General features: G+C 39.9%; 1 protein-coding gene across 19 annotated transcripts in view; it reads right to left on the bottom strand.

The window, feature by feature from the left end:
• Sltm (SAFB-like, transcription modulator) overlaps positions 1 to 18,059 on the bottom strand; it is a 50,061-nt gene that overhangs the window by 3,873 nt on the left and 28,129 nt on the right. For 8 of the 19 annotated variants that reach the window (XM_006511349.4, XM_006511350.4, NM_025690.4 and 5 more), the window contains 14 exons: positions 16,189 to 16,216; positions 14,440 to 14,908; positions 13,740 to 13,789; positions 11,525 to 11,643; positions 8,934 to 9,083; positions 8,310 to 8,413; positions 8,035 to 8,198; positions 7,497 to 7,582; positions 6,901 to 7,064; positions 4,253 to 4,433; positions 3,488 to 3,612; positions 2,277 to 2,441; positions 1,416 to 1,730; positions 1,170 to 1,314 (listed from right to left, as the gene is read on the bottom strand). In XM_006511349.4, coding sequence (XP_006511412.1) covers positions 1,170 to 1,314; positions 1,416 to 1,730; positions 2,277 to 2,441; positions 3,488 to 3,612; positions 4,253 to 4,433; positions 6,901 to 7,064; positions 7,497 to 7,582; positions 8,035 to 8,198; positions 8,310 to 8,413; positions 8,934 to 9,083; positions 11,525 to 11,643; positions 13,740 to 13,789; positions 14,440 to 14,908; positions 16,189 to 16,216 — 2,265 coding nt within the window. Of the gene's footprint in view, positions 1 to 1,169; positions 1,315 to 1,415; positions 1,731 to 2,276; positions 2,442 to 3,487; positions 3,613 to 4,252; positions 4,434 to 6,900; positions 7,065 to 7,496; positions 7,583 to 8,034; positions 8,234 to 8,309; positions 8,414 to 8,933; positions 9,084 to 11,524; positions 11,644 to 13,739; positions 13,790 to 14,439; positions 14,909 to 16,188; positions 16,217 to 18,059 lie in introns of those variants that run through there. The other 11 variants (XM_006511351.4, NM_026337.2, XM_030244496.1 and 8 more) reach the window with 6 other exon arrangements.

Genomic DNA, 18,059 nt, shown 5'->3' with positions numbered 1-18,059 from the left:
AGTTCTGGTAGAAATAAAACAGTAACTGCATCATATAATTTTAAGTTTTGGCGAGGGTCGCCAGGTTAATGAACTCGTGTAAACATTAATATGAAGTGCTGACACATTAATACTTGATAACCATGAGAGCAAGAACCTACTTCATAAATGTGCTGGATGAAATGATGTATAGTGATATAGTTCATGACAAGATTTTAAAACATTTTCTGGTTAAAACAAAATTTGTATCACTGAGGGCTGGAGAGGCTTAGTACAGAGAGTATTTTCCATCTAAACATGAGTTCGAGCTGAGATCCCTAGAACCCAGAGAAAAGCTGGGTAAGAAGCCTGGAGCTTTAATCCCAGCACTTGGGAGCCAGGGGTAGGTTGATCTCTTGAGTTTAGGAGACAGAGAAATCCTGTCTCAAACAACAACAACTACAACAACAACAAAGAGGTTGGGGGAGAAGGAGGAAGGAGGAGAGGAGGGAGGGAGAGAAAGAAATTAACAGGGTAAGAGTGGCAGCTGCCACTGGAAAAAGTAGAAACACAAGGTCCCTGGAACAAGCTAGCTAGCTTGAGCAGCCATAATTGAAGCTCCAGCTTCAGCAAGAGACCCTGACTCAAAAAATAAAGTGAAAAGCTACTGAGGATAGCAAACATGCTTATTACATGCCCATGCCAACACATGGCAAAAGATGATCTAATGAAACCTGGTGTGTATTCAAGTGTATAACACAAACACGGATCCAAATTCTGTCTGGCATAAAACTTGTAACATAAAAAATGTATTCCCATGGGCAATGATGGCACACGCCTTTAATCCCAGTACTCAAGAGGCAGATCTCTGTAAGTTTGAGGCCAGCCTGGTCTACAGAGTGAGTTCCAGGACAGCCAGGGCTACACAGAGAAACCCTGTCTCATAAAACAAACCACTCATCAAAAGCATCTCATATAGGCTGGCTAGAACTCAGCAGCTAAGAGCACCAGCTGCTCTTCTGAAGGACCTGGCTCAATCCCCGCCCACTCACATCTGTCTGTAACTCTAGTTCCAGGAGACCTGAATCCCAAAGGCATAAAAATGGCACACAGATATATAAAGGCAGGCAAAACACCCGTAAAATAAAAATTTGATTTTTAAAATGAGAGAAAAACGTAAGCATCAACAGGTAGCTTTCGGCAGCTTTTACCTGTGTTCCGCTTCCTCTGTCAGCAATGACTCCTCGCTCTCCCTCTCGGGTTCCATAGCCTGAGGCACTACTCCGATTCCCGGGGGGCGCTCCCCTCACAGTGTGTCCAGAGACTTCTCTCCCAGATCTTTCTGGCCTTTCAACTCTGTTAACATAGCACAAGAATCAAAACCTCACTTTATATTCTTAAAAACTCAAATGCACAGTAAATGCACAGTATACCATGAAGAAATTACTAAGAACTACCGTGACTCCCGTTTCTCTGTGGACATATTCGCTTCGCTTTTCCAGGAAGTTGGTCTAGAAGGATTGGGCACAGTCTCTCGAGGGTGTCTGGGGTGAGCGACCTCAGGTCGGTCATGAAGGATTACTGTTCTTCTCTCGTCTCTCTCCCCTCGGACCTCTCGTCTGTCTGTTTCTCTAAGTTCATTTCTTGGTGGTGGAGGCTCATTTCTTCTGGAATCACTGAAGTTTTTAGGGTACCTTTCAAAACTTGGCTCTTCTCTTCGGGCTGCTGGTCTCGGTTTCTTTCCTTCACTTTGACCAACAAACCGTTCCCGTCTATTGAAGAAAAACAAATACAGGTCCTCAGAAGTGTTGACTTGCTCAGATTCTCAACTTGATCTGCATAACCTATAGTGATGAAACCTTCTTTTAAGGGAAATTATGGCAAGGCTGCCAGAAAAGCCCTCATTACTGCAATGATCTTCTTTTAAATTGAGCTGTCTAATACAAAGGCTGGTTTGTTTTTCAGGAGAGATTTTATCGGTGGAGTCACTACCAGCCTGCATGGTTTACTGTTACAGCCATGGCACATCCAAAATTAGCATTCCCCATTCACACATTCTATTGTTTTTTATGGGGGAGAGGCTCAAATGGCTGTGTAGCCTTGGCAGGTCTGAACTCCTGACTCTTCAGCTCCTACCTCCCAAAGCCTCTTTCCAGTTGAAGGTAAGAAGACCACAGCACTCTCCCACCAGTGAAAACCAAAACTAGACACACAGTTTGTTCTGAACACTCAGTGTGGACTTAGCACTTCACTAAGATCTTACAGAGAACCAACGTTGGGACTAGCAAGGCTCCTATCTCACTGTAGTGTCCACCAACCTTTCAAAGGATGACTGCACAGATGCAGTGTCAGGAAACCTGGCCCGTTCTCGGTGACTGAAGTCAAGGAACCTGCTCTGTTGACGATAGTCAGACCCATGGCCGAATCGTGCCTCTGTATCTAGAGATAACTTTTTATTCTCGCTCCAGTAAGGGTCATCTCGCCTTGAAGAGAAATTTTTGCTCATTTATATAAATTATTTGATAATTACCAAACAGCGTTCTTTTGGATTCATAGATATGTTGGAACAGTCAACAACATAAAAGGCTACTAAACTCAAGATACAACAGTGAGTAGCAGGGACAGAACTAGCTGTTAAATCCCGTGTCATAAATATGAGGAGGAAAGTATTGAAACACTGTCGGTTTTTTGTGTGTGCACACATGTAAATGTGTGTCTGGGTACACACACCTGTGCGTGTGGGTCATGTGGCTGCCTCCACCTTACTTCTTAAGACAGAATCTCTCACTGAACCTGGAGCTCACTGAATGAACTAGACTGGTTGTCCCGAGAGCTCCAGGGATATCTGCCTGTCTGCCTCTTCAAAGCTAGGATTACAGGCACATACTTCTGCACTCATCTTTTTCCATGGGTGCTGGGGATATAAACACAGATCTCATGCTTGCCCAGCAGTCACTCTGCCCACTAGGTCATCTTTCTAGCCTAAACTTCCTGTTCTTACATCTTCAAACAAAAAAAGAGGAAACTCCTGACATCGTGTCATAACGGATTCTAAGCAGCAGTTATCAGTTATTCCTTTTTCCCCTTAAAGTGCAGGGGATGACCCCGGACCTGTCTCATGAAAGGGAAGTACCCCAAGACCGAGCTGCATCCTTAGCCTCAGCAACTGTGACCCTCACAGACGCTGGAGAAGACCAGAGCACCCATTTCTCCACTAAAACAAAAAACAAACAAAAATCTAAAGTGCTCAGAACTTGTACTAAGAAAACTATATTAAAAAATTATATTTTAAACTCTACCAAGGAAGCATGAATATAAACACACCAATTCATGACTTCCATTTGTTTATTCTCTGCCTTGGTAAGTATTTTAAAGGCCTGACTTTGAGAACTATCAACCCTGATTATGTCTGTGTCGCTCCAGTTTTAATAAGAAGTCATCTGGTGTGAGAAGAGGCAAGCTAGAGAAAGCAGACCGCTCCTGTCTGCTAGCGCACGCCAGACCGAGAAAGAAGAAAGGAAGCAGCTACCTATGGTCTACGTCACGTGGGCGTTTCAAAGAATTCCTTTTTTCTTGTTCATAGCGAAGCTGCTGCTGCTGCCTTCTGAGCTCCTCTCTCTCCCGAGCAATCCTTTCAGCTTCCCTGCGCCGCTCCTTCAGACACACGGGAAGGAACCAGATACAAAGTAAAGACAGAAGGTAAGTGTGCATCTGGGCTGAGAAGCCATCGCAAAGAAGCACCAGCTAGAGCACATACCTGGGACACATACATTACATTTGAGTCATCTAGACTACAGCTACTGTTGGGTGACAGCAAAAGAACAGGGCTGAGGGGCGGAGACTGGTGAGCGTGTGGGGGAGGGTCAGAGGTCATTTAATAAATTGACTTAAGCAAAAGCACCTAAAAGGAACGAGTAAACTAGGTTTTCTTAAGTGCCTTAAGCCCTGGGTGGCAACTATGCAGAGAGGCATTGTTTTCTTCCAGCCTTGGGTAAGGACTTACTTGTTATTTTTTTTTTTTCTAAGTCTGGGGTGGTGACAGAGCCTGGATTACAACTACTCTGGACTCAGTCCTATGCTCGTACTATTAGGCTGCCATTATACTGCAGAGCTACAGGCTACTTGCAATCAACAAGGAAGTCGCCATTCAGCACACTTAACTAGTGTCAGGGGCACTTCAGTGCTCATTCGGAGCTACAGGAGCTTTACAGGAAGTAAAGCAAACTGGAGGGCAAAAAAATGACAGGGTTTGCAAAGGTGAGTTGTTCAAGATGAAAAGATTTTCTGACTGCACCTGTTCAATACGAATGCGTTCCCTTTCCAAGCGTTCGCGTTCCATTCTCTCTCTCTCTAGTTTTTGCCTTTCAATTTCTAGGCGCTCTCTCTCTCTCTGTAAGCGTTCCCGTTCTTCCCGTTCACGAATTATTCTAATGCGTTCACGCTCTCGACGCTCTCTTTCTGCAATCTCTTTTCGTCTAACAAAAATCAGTATTTAGAAATACTTAAATTATGCTAGCACTGTGTGAAAAATAATAGCTTTGAATTTGAATTTTTCCTCGTGATTGGCAATTTTAAATCCCACATTAATCTTAATAATTTTAATGTAATTGGAAAGAACGCAAAATAAAACTTTAAACATATTCCAGTATTATATTTATAGGAGTGTCCACTAAGCAGCTAAATTTTATACACTATTTGCCTATTAGATAATTTAGTTAAATGAAAATACCACCATAGTAAAAACCCATAATTGACATTTTTTTTTCCCAGAGCTGAGGACCAAACCCGGGGCCTTTCTACCACTGAGCTAAATCCCCAACCCCCAATAATTGACATTTTTAAAATGTATATACATTTATAAAACTACAATTTTTCTTCTGGTTTTTTTTTTTTTTTTTTTTTTTTTCTGTGACAGAGTCTCACTATGTAGCTCTGTCTGGCCTCAAACTCACTATTTAGACCAGGCTGGCATTGAACTTGTGGCAAACCTCTTGCCTCTGTCTCCAAGTACTAAGATTATAGGTGTGTGCCATCAAAACTGGCTCACTTTTATCAATTATTTTCCACAGAAAATTTCTAAAATCTACCATATATCATTATCTCCTAACATAAAGTATATACTTTATTCCAATAGCTTGGCATCATAATCACAGGCAATTGTAACAGATGTTCTAGAGCAGACGACGTGCTGAAAGGCTGCTACAGTAGACGGGTGCAGGGACCATGCTTTTTAGTCAAAGGCAATTTAGTACAAACACATAGTGGACCTTGCTTAATGCTTTTTCTTTACTTCTTGACCCCAGGTAAGCAGCTTTTATATTTCTTGCACACATGCATATTTGCTTTAGTAATTCAGTATTCTCGAAGGGTCAGTGCTATTCCCTTAAAATCTGACGTGGCATTTTAACTGAACAAGAAGTTGGTAGTCTGTTACTACCATTCGGTGTGTAGAGACCAAGAATTCTACACCACTCGGTGTATGCACTCAGTGCAGTTTTACAGACCAAAGAACACAAGCTACAGAGCAGAGATTAACTAATACTCTTAAACCCTCTCCTATGCCACAGTGGACAGCTGTGCCCTTGAGAAAGAACAAATGCCTTTAAAAGGTAGTCTAATATTTAACTATTTTTAATAAATGGTTGGCTTGTTTATTTGCTTCAGCACAGGTTTATATAAATTTTTCAATAACACAACTCAAAATTTACTTTTTTTAAAGGGGAGGGATTATATTTTGTTGAGGGCTTTACTCAAGATTTGTTAGCATTTCAGAAATCATGTTTAAATTCCCTCATTTCTCCTGGAACACTTCTATTGGTACATGACTCACCAATACAACACACACACACACAAAAATATCCGCCTATATCTGTAGCTTTCACATACTTAGTGAGTCTAATAAAATACAAACATCTGACTAGTTCAATATATCTTCTACACATCTAAACATTTATATATATACATATATACTATATGTGTGTATACACACACATTACAAATCATTTTCTTTTTTATATTACTGCTAAATCATTACATTGATTATAAGCAGATAAACTATACATTTTTCCCCAGGAAGTGAAAAGGGCACACTTTAACATTTTACTTTAAAAGGGTCACTGGGCTAGATGTACTAGTGCATGCTGAAGTGTTGATGAAGGTGTGTTTTGCAACGAACCATTTTCTTTAGCCATAGGCAATGGCTTTATTCCTAACCTGCAGCTTTTAAAATTCCTAACATCTGAGACATGAGTGAACTCTGTGCTAGGCAGATTTAACAGATTAAAAGCACACAATGAAATATGCTCTCAATATTTCATGTGGTATCCAAACCCAGGAATGTGGATATGACCTGGAATTCTGGTGGGTTTGTTGATATTGGCACTAAGAATGGAAGCATCTATTTTTGGTTTTTGGTATGTTTCAATGGGGACAGAGTAGGGACTGCACTAAAGCTCACAGAGCAACTAGCCTTCACTTAGAAACTAATGCAAAGAACCTTGAAGGTCCCCTCAAACCGTGACAGCAGTTCAACTCTGTAGCTTACTCTGATACTATCTGGAAGTTATCTCCTCCTTTAAGACATAATTTTTATGGCAGCAGCTTTGAAATAGAGGAAAGAGCACTGGACTTGGAGTAAGACTTGGATCTGAGTCCTGACTCTGCCACTCATTAGCTCATTGCATTGGAAGAGTCACTTAGCCTCTGCAGGCCTCTGTGTTTTAGTATTACATAGCGGGCTTAATTAACTTTACAGGACTGAGTTGGAGATAACAAACAAAAAAGGATTTTGCAAATAGTGGAGCGCTATGCAAACTTAAATCATTAGGTCATACCTTCACTTCCTTAGAATGACAATCAGTCTTCTAGGGGTACAATCCCTAGCAGGCTGGATTATAGCTAAAGACGCATGTTAAGAGCAGGTGTCAAAAACGCTCCTCCTACCTTCTGAATTCCACTGCTTGTTTCAGTCTTTCAAAACGAACTAAATGTTCTCTCAATCTTTGTTCCTTCATCTTTTCAAAAGGCAAGATCTCTTTCCTTCTGTAGTCTTTGTCTCTTTTTTTATCTAGGCTAGCCCTCTCCTTTTCTTTGCTTCTTCCATGACCCTATAGAAGAAAAAACAAACATAAGACGACTAGAATAATTAAACAGATCTGAGGTTCCATACTTTAGGTTTCACTAGTCATTTTAAAAGTTCAAATGAAGGGAACTAGAAAGGTGACTCAGCGGTTTCCGTGGTTGCAAGTCTTTACTGCACTAGCAGAGGACTCAGGTTTGGTTCCCAATAGCACAGAGCACCTCACATGAACTTTCTGGCACGCAGGAGTTAGAGTGTGGGATCCTGCATGCACAAAGCGCACACAAGCTCATGAAAACACATACACATAAATAAAAAATAAAATCAGCAAACATTTTCTAAAGTCCAAATAACTAGAAATATTTTCTTTTAAAAACTTAAACTTTATCTTTCAAAATAGCTTGATGACAACAGCTTTTGGAAACAGGTCAAACAGTAGAAGCTTTGTCTGAAGACTCACTTTCTCATATCTGCCCCTTCTTGACGGCCTACAATGATCTCCCTTGGTTTGGTTTAGTATCACCATATGTCCTGGACTCTTTGAACCTAAAAAAAAAAAAAAAAAAAAACAACTTTAGATAAACAAATGGCTACACTACAAAATATTGTTGAAAAGCAGCATATTGAATAAAATTGTATTTTCACCTGATATAAAAATACCTATTCTAACTTAAATGCAAACACATTACAATAATCTTTACAATTACAATTAAATACTTTCAATAACTCCAAAAGATCCTAACTCAGTAAGATATTACAAATCAATGACCACTGCTCATTTGGGGGAGGGGGACCTACATCCCAAACCCAAGTCAATTAAGACTTAAGGGTACAGCCAGGAATATGAATATGTCCTTGTAGCAGGAAGGGAAAACTTGGTCTATAAATCCCCTTTTCTACTCCCAGTTCTAACAACATCTGAGACTAGTCCCTTCTGAACTGCAAACAAGCAGCAGCAGAGCTGGGAGGGCCGAGGGAAGGAAGGGCACATGACGTACTTATCCGCTTCTTCTCTTCACTCTTTTTCAGGGACTCTGAAGTCTGCCCACTTGGACCATCGTCGTTCTTCTCATCTTTCTCTATTTTCTTAGTATCTTTGCTTTCTTTTTTTTCTGATTTCTCAGATGACCTTTTCTCTTCTTTTTTAATAGATGCTTGTGTCCTGACCATATCATTCAAGACAAAAAAACAGAATAACTACTTTTGCTATGTACCAAGCAGTCATGTGTCTATCAGAAGCCAGTCTTACTGGAGAGCTATCGGTCAGCCTTACTTGGCACTCCGATCACTCGCGTTCTTTTTATCACCAGCGCTCCGTGAGCTACTCTTCTCATCATTTTCTTTCTTCATTTCTTTCTTAGAAGGATCACCTTTGACCTGAAAGATTTAAACAAAAATATATAAATGCTTTTAAAACTTGTAAGCTTTAGAGTTACATTATATAAATGGGAGTTGAGCTGGGCACAGCCACACATGACTGTAATCTTAGCACTTGTAAGGACGGCCTTGGGCAAGTTTGGATCTCACTTTGTAGGTCATAGTAGTCTTAAACTCACGATTTTTCTTTCTCCCTCCCAAGTTCTGGAATTATAGCCATGCACTATCATTCAAAGCAGAGAAAGCTTTAGACTGAGACAAGTTGACTATTCGTGTCTGAACTACTTGGACAAACGCTGTCCCTCACTTTGGGCTTCAGGTATCTGTAACCACGGTCCCTGTTGGTTTAGAATACAGGTATCTGCATCCACTTTCTCTGTTGAGCATCCTAACCAAGAACTCTGAAATGCACCAAAATCAAAAACTTTGACCACTGATAAGACTCAAACAGTTTTACTTCAGATTTTTGGATTAGGCCTCTTGTTAATTTCCCCTTTTTTGAAAAATTAGTCTTACTTACTTTCTCCACAGAAATCAGTTGTCCATGCAGCTCTGTGCGATGGAGATGTGCAACACATCTGGACACTTCTGTGCTTGAAGACATGGTTACGATGCCATAGCATTTTGCCCCAGGACTTCGAGCATTTGTAACTACCTTTGCACTTAGAACCTGTAAGATTAGATTACACTCAGAACTGCACCGTTGTGCACACCCCACAGGAGACAAGGACAAGGACCACTCAGATTAAAGGGTAGTGAAGATACACTATGGGAATCATTCTGTCCGCTCATATTTTTGTGACCAAAATCTACCCTGTAAAGTAATTCCCTTGAATATTTTAAGTACATATTACCTCTACCCAAATATACAGCCCAAACAAACGACATCAATAAAGAAAATAGTACAAAAATGAACAGGAAGAGAGTGGATCTGGACCAATGTGCTCACTGTGGGCACAACCTGAACCTCTCATGGACAGTACACAGCAGACGTGTTACACAGCAGACGTGTTACACAGCAGACGTGTTACACAGCAGACGTGTTACACAGCAGACGTGTTACACAGCAGACGTGTTACACAGCAGACGTGTTACACAGCAGACGTGTTAGCAGACGCTCTACAGAAGCCTGTACTCTTTCTTTTGAATCACTTTAAATTTCAAAAATGAATAAAGAGGAAAGAAAAGAGAAGAAAGGAGAAGAGAAAAGAAAAGGAAAAAAGGCAGACTTAGACTACACACCAAGAACTGTAAGGCGATCAACATCAACCCGAGTGTCCAAGCGGGACGGAGAGTTAGAAAGCAGGGCTGATCCGGGACTGAAGAGGGAAGAAACATATACTGACAGGAGGTAGAGGGAATTTAGGCAGGGCTTGTGGTGGATTGCTAGAAGCTGTAAGCTTTGTCTAAGTTTTAAGAAAAGCTGTTTTGCCCTTAGGAACCTGCGTCCACAGTCTTGCCATCATGTAGATGATATTCTTAGCAGTTTCTATCCTGACAAGTGTCAACACTAAATAAAGCACTGGTTTGCATTCTCTCTAAGCACATAACTGAAACAGAACACAACATATGCCACAGTTGATTATGGGACTGTCATTCTGATAACCAGTACTGGTTATTAATTTGATAAGCATTTAAAGTCTACCATATGCACACAAGTAGGGTAAGATCTCTACTCTCAAATAGCTAGCAGTAAGTAGAGCAAGGTTAAAAAAAAAAAAAAAAACTATGATGTTTCCACGGAGGATGAAGATTTTAGTAGATATTTTTGAATAGAAAGATATGACTGGGCCTGGAGAGATGGCTCAGAGGTTAAGAGCACCAACTACTCTTCCAGAGGTCCTGAGTTCAATTCCCAGCAACTACATGATGACTCACAACCATCTGTAATGGGATCTGATGCCTTCTTCTGGTGTGTCTGAAGAAAGCAACGGTGTACTCAAATACATAAAATAAATAAATCTTTAAAAAAAATAAGAAATAAAAAAGATGTGACTGCATTGAGATGCAGGCCAGTGGTAGCACAGCATTATCTATTGGCTGAGTGTTCTGTAATTGTTCTCTTTACTGTTAGGGAGCCCACGTGTGCGCCTGCGAACACACACATACATACACACACACACACACACACACACACACACACAGAGCGCATTAACATTTCAAAACCTGTTTAATTGATTATTTAGAGGCTTTTACATCTTTAATTAGAAAGTCATCTAAGTGGGCTAGCAAGATGGCTCAGTGGGTAAGAGCACTGGCTGCTCTTCCGAAGGTCTTGAGTTCAAATCCCAGCAACCACATGGTGGAGCCGGGCTGACTGGAGCAAGAAAAGGTCCTAAAAATTCACCACATGAAGGCTTACAATCTGTACAGCTACAGTGTACTTACATACATAAAATAAATAAATCTTTTAAAAAAAGAAAGAAAGAAAGAAGAAAAGAAGAGAAGAGAAGAGAAGAGAAGAGAAGAGAAGAGAAGAGAAGAGAAGAGAAGAGAAGAGAAAAGTCATCTAAGCAAAGTAGGTTCTTAAGGGGGTCAGACAGAAAACATTGAGAATGGTAGTCAGTCCCATGATCAGCAATAAAACACAGAGTTTTCCATTCTCCTCTTTAGTGGCTAAGAACCTCCACAATAAGAATATGTGCTTCCTCTGCAGTTTATAGATTCCACTACCTAATTCCAGCTTCTTATATTTCCAGGATGACTAAATAGTCTCAGTATCTGCCAGATCCTTTTCATCATGATAAGTAAAACTCAGTTCTTAGCTAAAATGAGTATACACTTGGAACTCAAAGACATCCAAGACTCAGAGATACAAAAATATATAGACTACAGGCCTAGAGAGATGGCTCAGCTGCTGCAAACACTTGCTATTCTGGCAGAGGACCCAGGTCCAATTCCCAGCACCCATATGGGAGCTCACAGCTGTCCATAACTCCCATTTCAAGGACCTCTTCTGATCAGACACACACCTGGTACAAAGAAATCATGCAAACAAAACACTCATACACATAAAATAAGATAAATCAATCTAAAAACTTTAAAAAGTATTATATAGAGAGAATATATTTATGTAACTGTTTTGAATATTAAAAAGTAAAAAGAATGTACCTTTCCATATTTGCCAAAGAGGTTCTTCAAATCAGCAGCTTTGGTATTAGAAGACAGTCCACTGACCCAGATGTTCTTGGTTGAGCTTCCACTGCTCCCACCAGCACTGCCTGTGCTCCCTAGGACAGATTTCACACCAGAAGCTTAAGTGCCTGCAGTGGCCTACAAGGCTCACAAGCTTCCATTATGAAATCTTTTCTCATTTAAATTTTGATAGTAAACATTACAATACTCAAACTCTTACAAACTTACCATTATGAAAATCAAAGAGTAAGAATAAATATTTGTGCATTCCCTGTTACATGAATTATAACACAAAGTGAGTGAAAATTCCTTATTTTTTTGTTATTTTGTAACAAATGTTAACAACCTGTCCTCAAACCATTACACTGAATTGAGGTGTCTGGAAGCTACCCTATGGCAATGAGCAGACTGCTCTAGGGTCGGACAGCAGTCATGGACACTAAAAGTTCTGAGAAATGGGAAAGAAAAAAAAGGGTAGATCCAGAGTGGGGAACAAACATTCTAATAATTCACCCTCGTTTTCTTTTCCTGTTTTTGTTTGGGGTTTTTGCTTGTATATTTGTTTTAGTTTTTTGAGAAAGGATTTCCCTATGTAACCCTGGCTCTCCTGGAACTCACTGTAGACCAGGTTTGGCCTTGACCTCAGAGATTTGCCTGCCTCTGCCTCCCAAGTGCTGCAGTACTTATGGCCACCTTCGTGGGAATCACAGGTAGTTTATTAACTCTAGACCTAAGTTAGAAACAACCTTCTAAAATAATCATTTCAGCAAGAATAGACACCTCAAAATAACTTAAGACTAGGGGCATGATCACAGCTTTTCTGAACTGTCTCCACACAGATATGGCTCACACGTGTAAGTGTATGACGCACATAAGTTACTTAGCGCCAGCAGTGCTTTCTTCCTTTAGTGCTGTGATACAGAAAGCAATGTCTAAAATGCCATGCTTTCATGTGCAAAAAGAGGGAGAGTAAACATCTGAGAGCTTTAAAATCCCATGAGATAAATCCAACAACGGGAAAGCTGCCCCGTGCAGGCTTCTACAGAGAAACAATGCAGATGACTCAAACCCTGAAAATTCTTAAGGACAGTCATCAGAATGTTTAATTTTATGCCGTGTAACACAGAAGTTTGTATATCTACAGTAACTAGCAATACTTGGGCCTGGGTACTTACCTAAATTACAGGAAAAGGAACAGGAAAGAAGGCACCACTTAACCAAAATTACTAAGTTTCTCAATTTAAAGGATAAACCTTTGCATCTTTTCCATGAACTCTAACTATAAAGGACAAGATATTGCAGTTATAGTTACTGAGTCAAGTCAGTAATAACTTCTAACTATGAAAACATACCAATGAAACAAGCACAGCAAAGCATGAAACCCTCCTCTGACATTCAGGAGAGACTAAGATTTGGCAGTGCTTAAGAGCAAAGCATGTTCTTTTAGGATGCTTTTTTAGAAATCAAATGCTCTAAAAGCCATCATAGGAGAGATACAACATGAAGTCATATTGCTCATGAGCACAAGATAATGAGTTAGCTCCAAATAACAAGCAGCAATAAGATATGCTCCCTGCAGGAGTATAGGGGGATATGCTCAAGGAACAACATACACTAGTATAAAGGTTCTTATGTAACATAGTACCATGTACAATTATATAAAACTTTTAAAAATGGTTCCTCAGATCATACAGGAATTGAACATAAAAGTATTTCTCTATGTAAGACAAACACCAACACAAAATAAGTCAAATTAGGAAGTGAACTCTGAAACATTTAAATACTATACACTTCCTATGTATAGAAGTATATCCTAATTGAAAGAATTAAGTACTAGCAAATGTTAGTAGAGGAATCCATAAATATACACAAGTATATTCATAATATAAGTTTCATCCTAAACAGAGCAGGGAAAGAGATGTGGTCATGACTGATGTTCTGAACTCACTGTAACTAAAAACACTTCTATAATCTCTCATGTTCTTATGAGTTTACAAAGTAAGTAAAGGATAAAGTTTTAAATGACAGGGCTTGCTAAAATTGTTTTAATGCTACCAGTTAAAGGTTATTGAAACTTGTGTCTTCTCAACAGAGTTCTAAAGACTAAATGTCAAAGGAGACACAGACAACTAATGCTTTTGCTGGGAAGTTTGTGAAGTTATCATGAAATAAATAGAAAAAACATTGTTACCTTTGTCATCTTTAGATGATGTCTTGCTGTCTTTAGATTCCTTTGAAGAGCTAAAGAAGCAAATCACCAGAAGAAAATTGAAAACAAAAAACAAAACAAAACCCAAACAGCTTGATATTGACAGCATTGCAAAACGGGTTCTACTCATACACATGGACAACTCCAAGGCCTACAGTAGGCTACTTGAAATGGCTCCCTTAGGATTCTTGAACTGATTTTGCCCAAGATGCCTGAAGATCTAGGTTTTCTGGCAATCCTATTCAGTGGATATATGGCCATCTTCTCCAGATTTCAGGGCTGGGGCTTGACTTCACTTTGTGTTCTTAGGACTGACAGTTGCTCATTAACCACCATCACAAGGGTTTTTAAAAATAAAACACAAAAATTGTCAATTTGAAAAAAAAAACAACAAAAAAAAACCAAAAAAAAAAAAACAAAATGAAACCAAAAAAAAAAAAACAAACAAAAAAACAAAAATAACCAAATGTGCTGACAATTCGACAATGCACTCAGGACACTGCATATTATGAAGATCTTGATTTTTTTAAAAAAAATAACTTATGACGGTCAAAAATACTCTAGGCAGGATCATAAGACACTAATTATTGTACATGGTCTTGAAGCCACCCCCTTAATGTAGCGCGATCTTATTGAATGCTGGAATTTCAGTATCGTAAAGAACTGACATAGAAAAACAAACCTCTTTGCTTGACCAGAGGCCCCTGTAGACGAGGGCCCTTTCTTCAAAGTATCCTTTTCTTTGTCTCCAGATTCTGCTTTCTTAGCACTTTCTCTGGCTTCCTTCTCGACAGGCTCACCCTTCACGGAGTCTTCCTTCTTACCATCTTTATGGTTCGGGTTCATCTCATAATCCTTGGCTTCCTTCTCCGGGCTCTGTGCAATGGCGTCCTGCACATCTTTTGGCTTACTTGCTTCAGAATCTGTAATTTTCACATTTTTACCTGTTTCTAGGAGGTCATCACCATCAAAATCCAGAGTGATGGCATCTTCAGCCTGGATTGTGACCGAGATGTTGTCATCCTCAGCTTCTTTCCCAGTCGCATTAGCTTCCATCTCTTCATGAGCTGTGTGATCAGCCTCAGCTAGGCTCCCTTCTGAAGGAAGAGGTTTAGATACTTCTTGTGTGCCATCACCAGAACCTGCTATATCTAAGAGGATTTAACAGGAATAAATATGGCAAAACAAGAAGTTTAAACAATTTCACATTCATAAGCTAGAATAGGACCTAGAAAATATAAAGCCAGTCATTAGCACTGATGGAGGGTTGGGGGACACAGGGATTAACTAACATACACAATCCTTTACCTAAGATCACTTATTCTTCGGGGGGAAATGATCTCTACATACAAACATCAAAACAACAACAGTGAGAGAGGATCCATCCTCGGGAGTCAGCTCTCCATCTCTGCTTATGTTGATGGTATCTGAATTGCTTTCCTCTGTGGGAGAGTGAGAGATATGTAGATTTGTTTTCAATGTTCAGCTCATCTTGGGATTTAATCCTTGTGACCTTGGGAGCTCCTTGGTGACTTCCTGGAAGGTCACAGTCTGAGGACATTGGTCTTCAGAGTATTCCCAGGCCCCATCTTTTTCACTCTTCATCCCTGGGTAGTCCAGAATCAAATGCAAGACTGCTCTGGTGGACTCCGAGGAGCTCCTCCATGACATCTAGGAGAGTGGCTGCTTGCTATCTGCATCCTGTCCAGGTAGTCTGCAATGACTGTTTGCAAAGGTATCTTGCATTCCCAGAGAGAGGAGACCGCAGGCATGTGAGATTTGCAGTCAGTAGCTTTATTCCATCCTTGCTTCGAGGCTTTTAATTCTGCCTGGCTGAGGAGCCTGTTCCACGTCCTTTCTAGTCCAATTAAGATAATGTGACTTCTGTCCAAGAACTCAACCTCATAGTGACCTCATACATTGCTACTGTTGTCCTGTGATTACATTGGATAGGATAGTTTCCCAAGACACTAAACATGTCAGAAAATCATATGAAAGTTTCTCTAAGTAGCAAACAAAAGCCAGTTTTCTGGTTATTCACCATTCTTAGGACTAGTACAAAATTCAGAGTCATAAAACTCCAATAAGCACATATGAGTTACTGCAGTGTCAGTCTTAAACACGAAATCTACTTACCGTATGCTATAAGTTTTTTTTTAAATCTACAGTGATTTTGAATCTATTAAATCACTAAATCTACAGTGAAAAATGGTATTGTTCACTACAGTAACTGATATGTATAGGGTATAACTTGTGCTCAAAAGAAAACCAAAACCAATTGGAAAATTAAGAAGCTAACTTAATTCACTAAATTGGTAATTTGAAAAGAAACTATTTTAAAATAAGATTTCAAATAAGGAATGTTTATTTTCATATAATTTGCTTTTCTACATGTCCATAAACTTGAAACTCTACTTAGCATCAAACATACCTTTCTCATTTTCTTCTTCCTCACCATCCTGAAATTCAAAGAATAATCAAATGTAAAATAAACTCACAGAGAACTATATTTTAACAGCACAAAGTTAATCAAATTAAACTAGTAGATAATTTAAAAATATTGATTAAAGACACATATCATATGCAAATATGTTCCAATCAAAACTCAGACCCATTTAGAACTACGGAGCAGCCTTCTACTATATATAACTCTATAAAAAGAGGCAAATCTCTCAGTAAGGATATCATTTCATTAACCACATTAACTAGTTAATATAATCCAAACCTTACTTGTACTAAGAGCTGTCAATAAAATTCTTTATGGCACTCAGTTCATACTTTTTAAAGAACCTTTTTAATATTACATTAGTGGGAAGGCAATGAGAAAGCCAGCACCCACATGAATATGCCTGCAGGAGTCAGTTTTTATTTTCTTCTTCTACCATGGAGATCAAATTCCAGTGGGTATGCTTGGCAGCAAGCACCTTTACCCACTGAGCCATCTTACCAGCCTATCAGCCATACTTTTTGGGTTTTGGTTGGTTGGTTGGCTTTTTTTTTGGGGGGGGGGGGGTTCGAGACAGGATTTCTCTGTATAGCCCTGGCTGTCCTGGAACTTACTTTGTAGACCAGGCTGGCCTCGAACTCAGAAATCCGCCTGCCTCTGCCTCCTGAGTGCTGGGATTAAAGGCGTGCGCCACCATGCCCAGCGTTCAGCCATACTTTTAACATATTATTATTCAAAGGAATTAGAAGTATAACCAGCAATGGAGTGGATGCATGATAAAGAAATAAAGAAAACAAAACAAAGCCCACCTCCCTTTCTACATTTCAACAAGGAAAAGGGATGATGATCAGGATGCAGCTCCAAATCACTCTCTCTAGAAAAAGATCTGTTAAATAAGTTCAAAGCCGTCACTAATACGTCACTAGCGAATGGCCAACTGTAAAATGGTATTTGTGCTACAAAGCAAAGAACATATCCATTTAAGAACAAAGTTTAACATAAGATACTTGATATCCCCAAATTTAACTATGTGCTAGCTTTAAAACAGAACTATCTTGGTGACAAGATGCTTTTCTTGGAAGAGAAGGAATTTTGTCTTTCTTTTTAAGAAAAAAATAGCTTAGTGGGTTTCTACTGTGAAAGGGTAAGGGCTTAGCAGTAACTAAACCACTTGTCTACAGCCAGAAGGGGGAACAACAACTTTTTTATTAAGAAAGCGCTGCTAGGACTCCTGAGGTAGCTTCGCAAGCTAAGCTCTCCCAACACAAGCCACAGGAAGGTAAAGCAGCACAAGAGGCTCAGAAGATGAGGCTCCCGGAACACCTTGCTCACGCAGCTCCTTTTTATTTTCGTTTTTCAAAGCAGGGTTTCTCTGTGTAGCCCTGGCTGTCTTGGAACTCACTCTGTAGACCCTGCCTTTTCCTCCTAAGTGCTAGGATTAAAGGCATGTGCCACCACTGCCCGGCAGTCACTCAACTCACAGGTGGTTTTAGTGAGCTGGGAAAGCTACCGGAGGAAAGCCTGTAAGTGCTGCTTCTACCACGCCACAGTACAACAGAAGCCTGGAAGCACTTGTCAAACAGGCTGCTGGCACCAGGCGCACAGCTGCTGATTCTTCAGGTGTCAAACAGCTTTAGAGTGTGCCCCACTTATCATGTGTCTAGGTGAGTCACACCGCACGCAGGTCCAGGAAAAACCCGACCAACTCCTCCTGCCTAGCAGTGAAAGAAGATTTCAAGCAAAACTTTCAATGCAAGACAAAATTAGATTTCTTATCATGGAGAACAACAATAATGTTGTGTGTTTGCGTGTGTGCATATGCACAAGAGAGTGTTGGTCCATGTATCCACAGAGGC

Source organism: Mus musculus, chromosome 9, assembly GCF_000001635.26.
Source record: "Mus musculus strain C57BL/6J chromosome 9, GRCm38.p6 C57BL/6J".
Lineage (NCBI taxonomy): Eukaryota > Metazoa > Chordata > Mammalia > Rodentia > Muridae > Mus > Mus musculus.
Note: the sequence above shows the minus strand (reverse complement) of the source record. Positions and strands in the feature narration are given on the sequence as shown.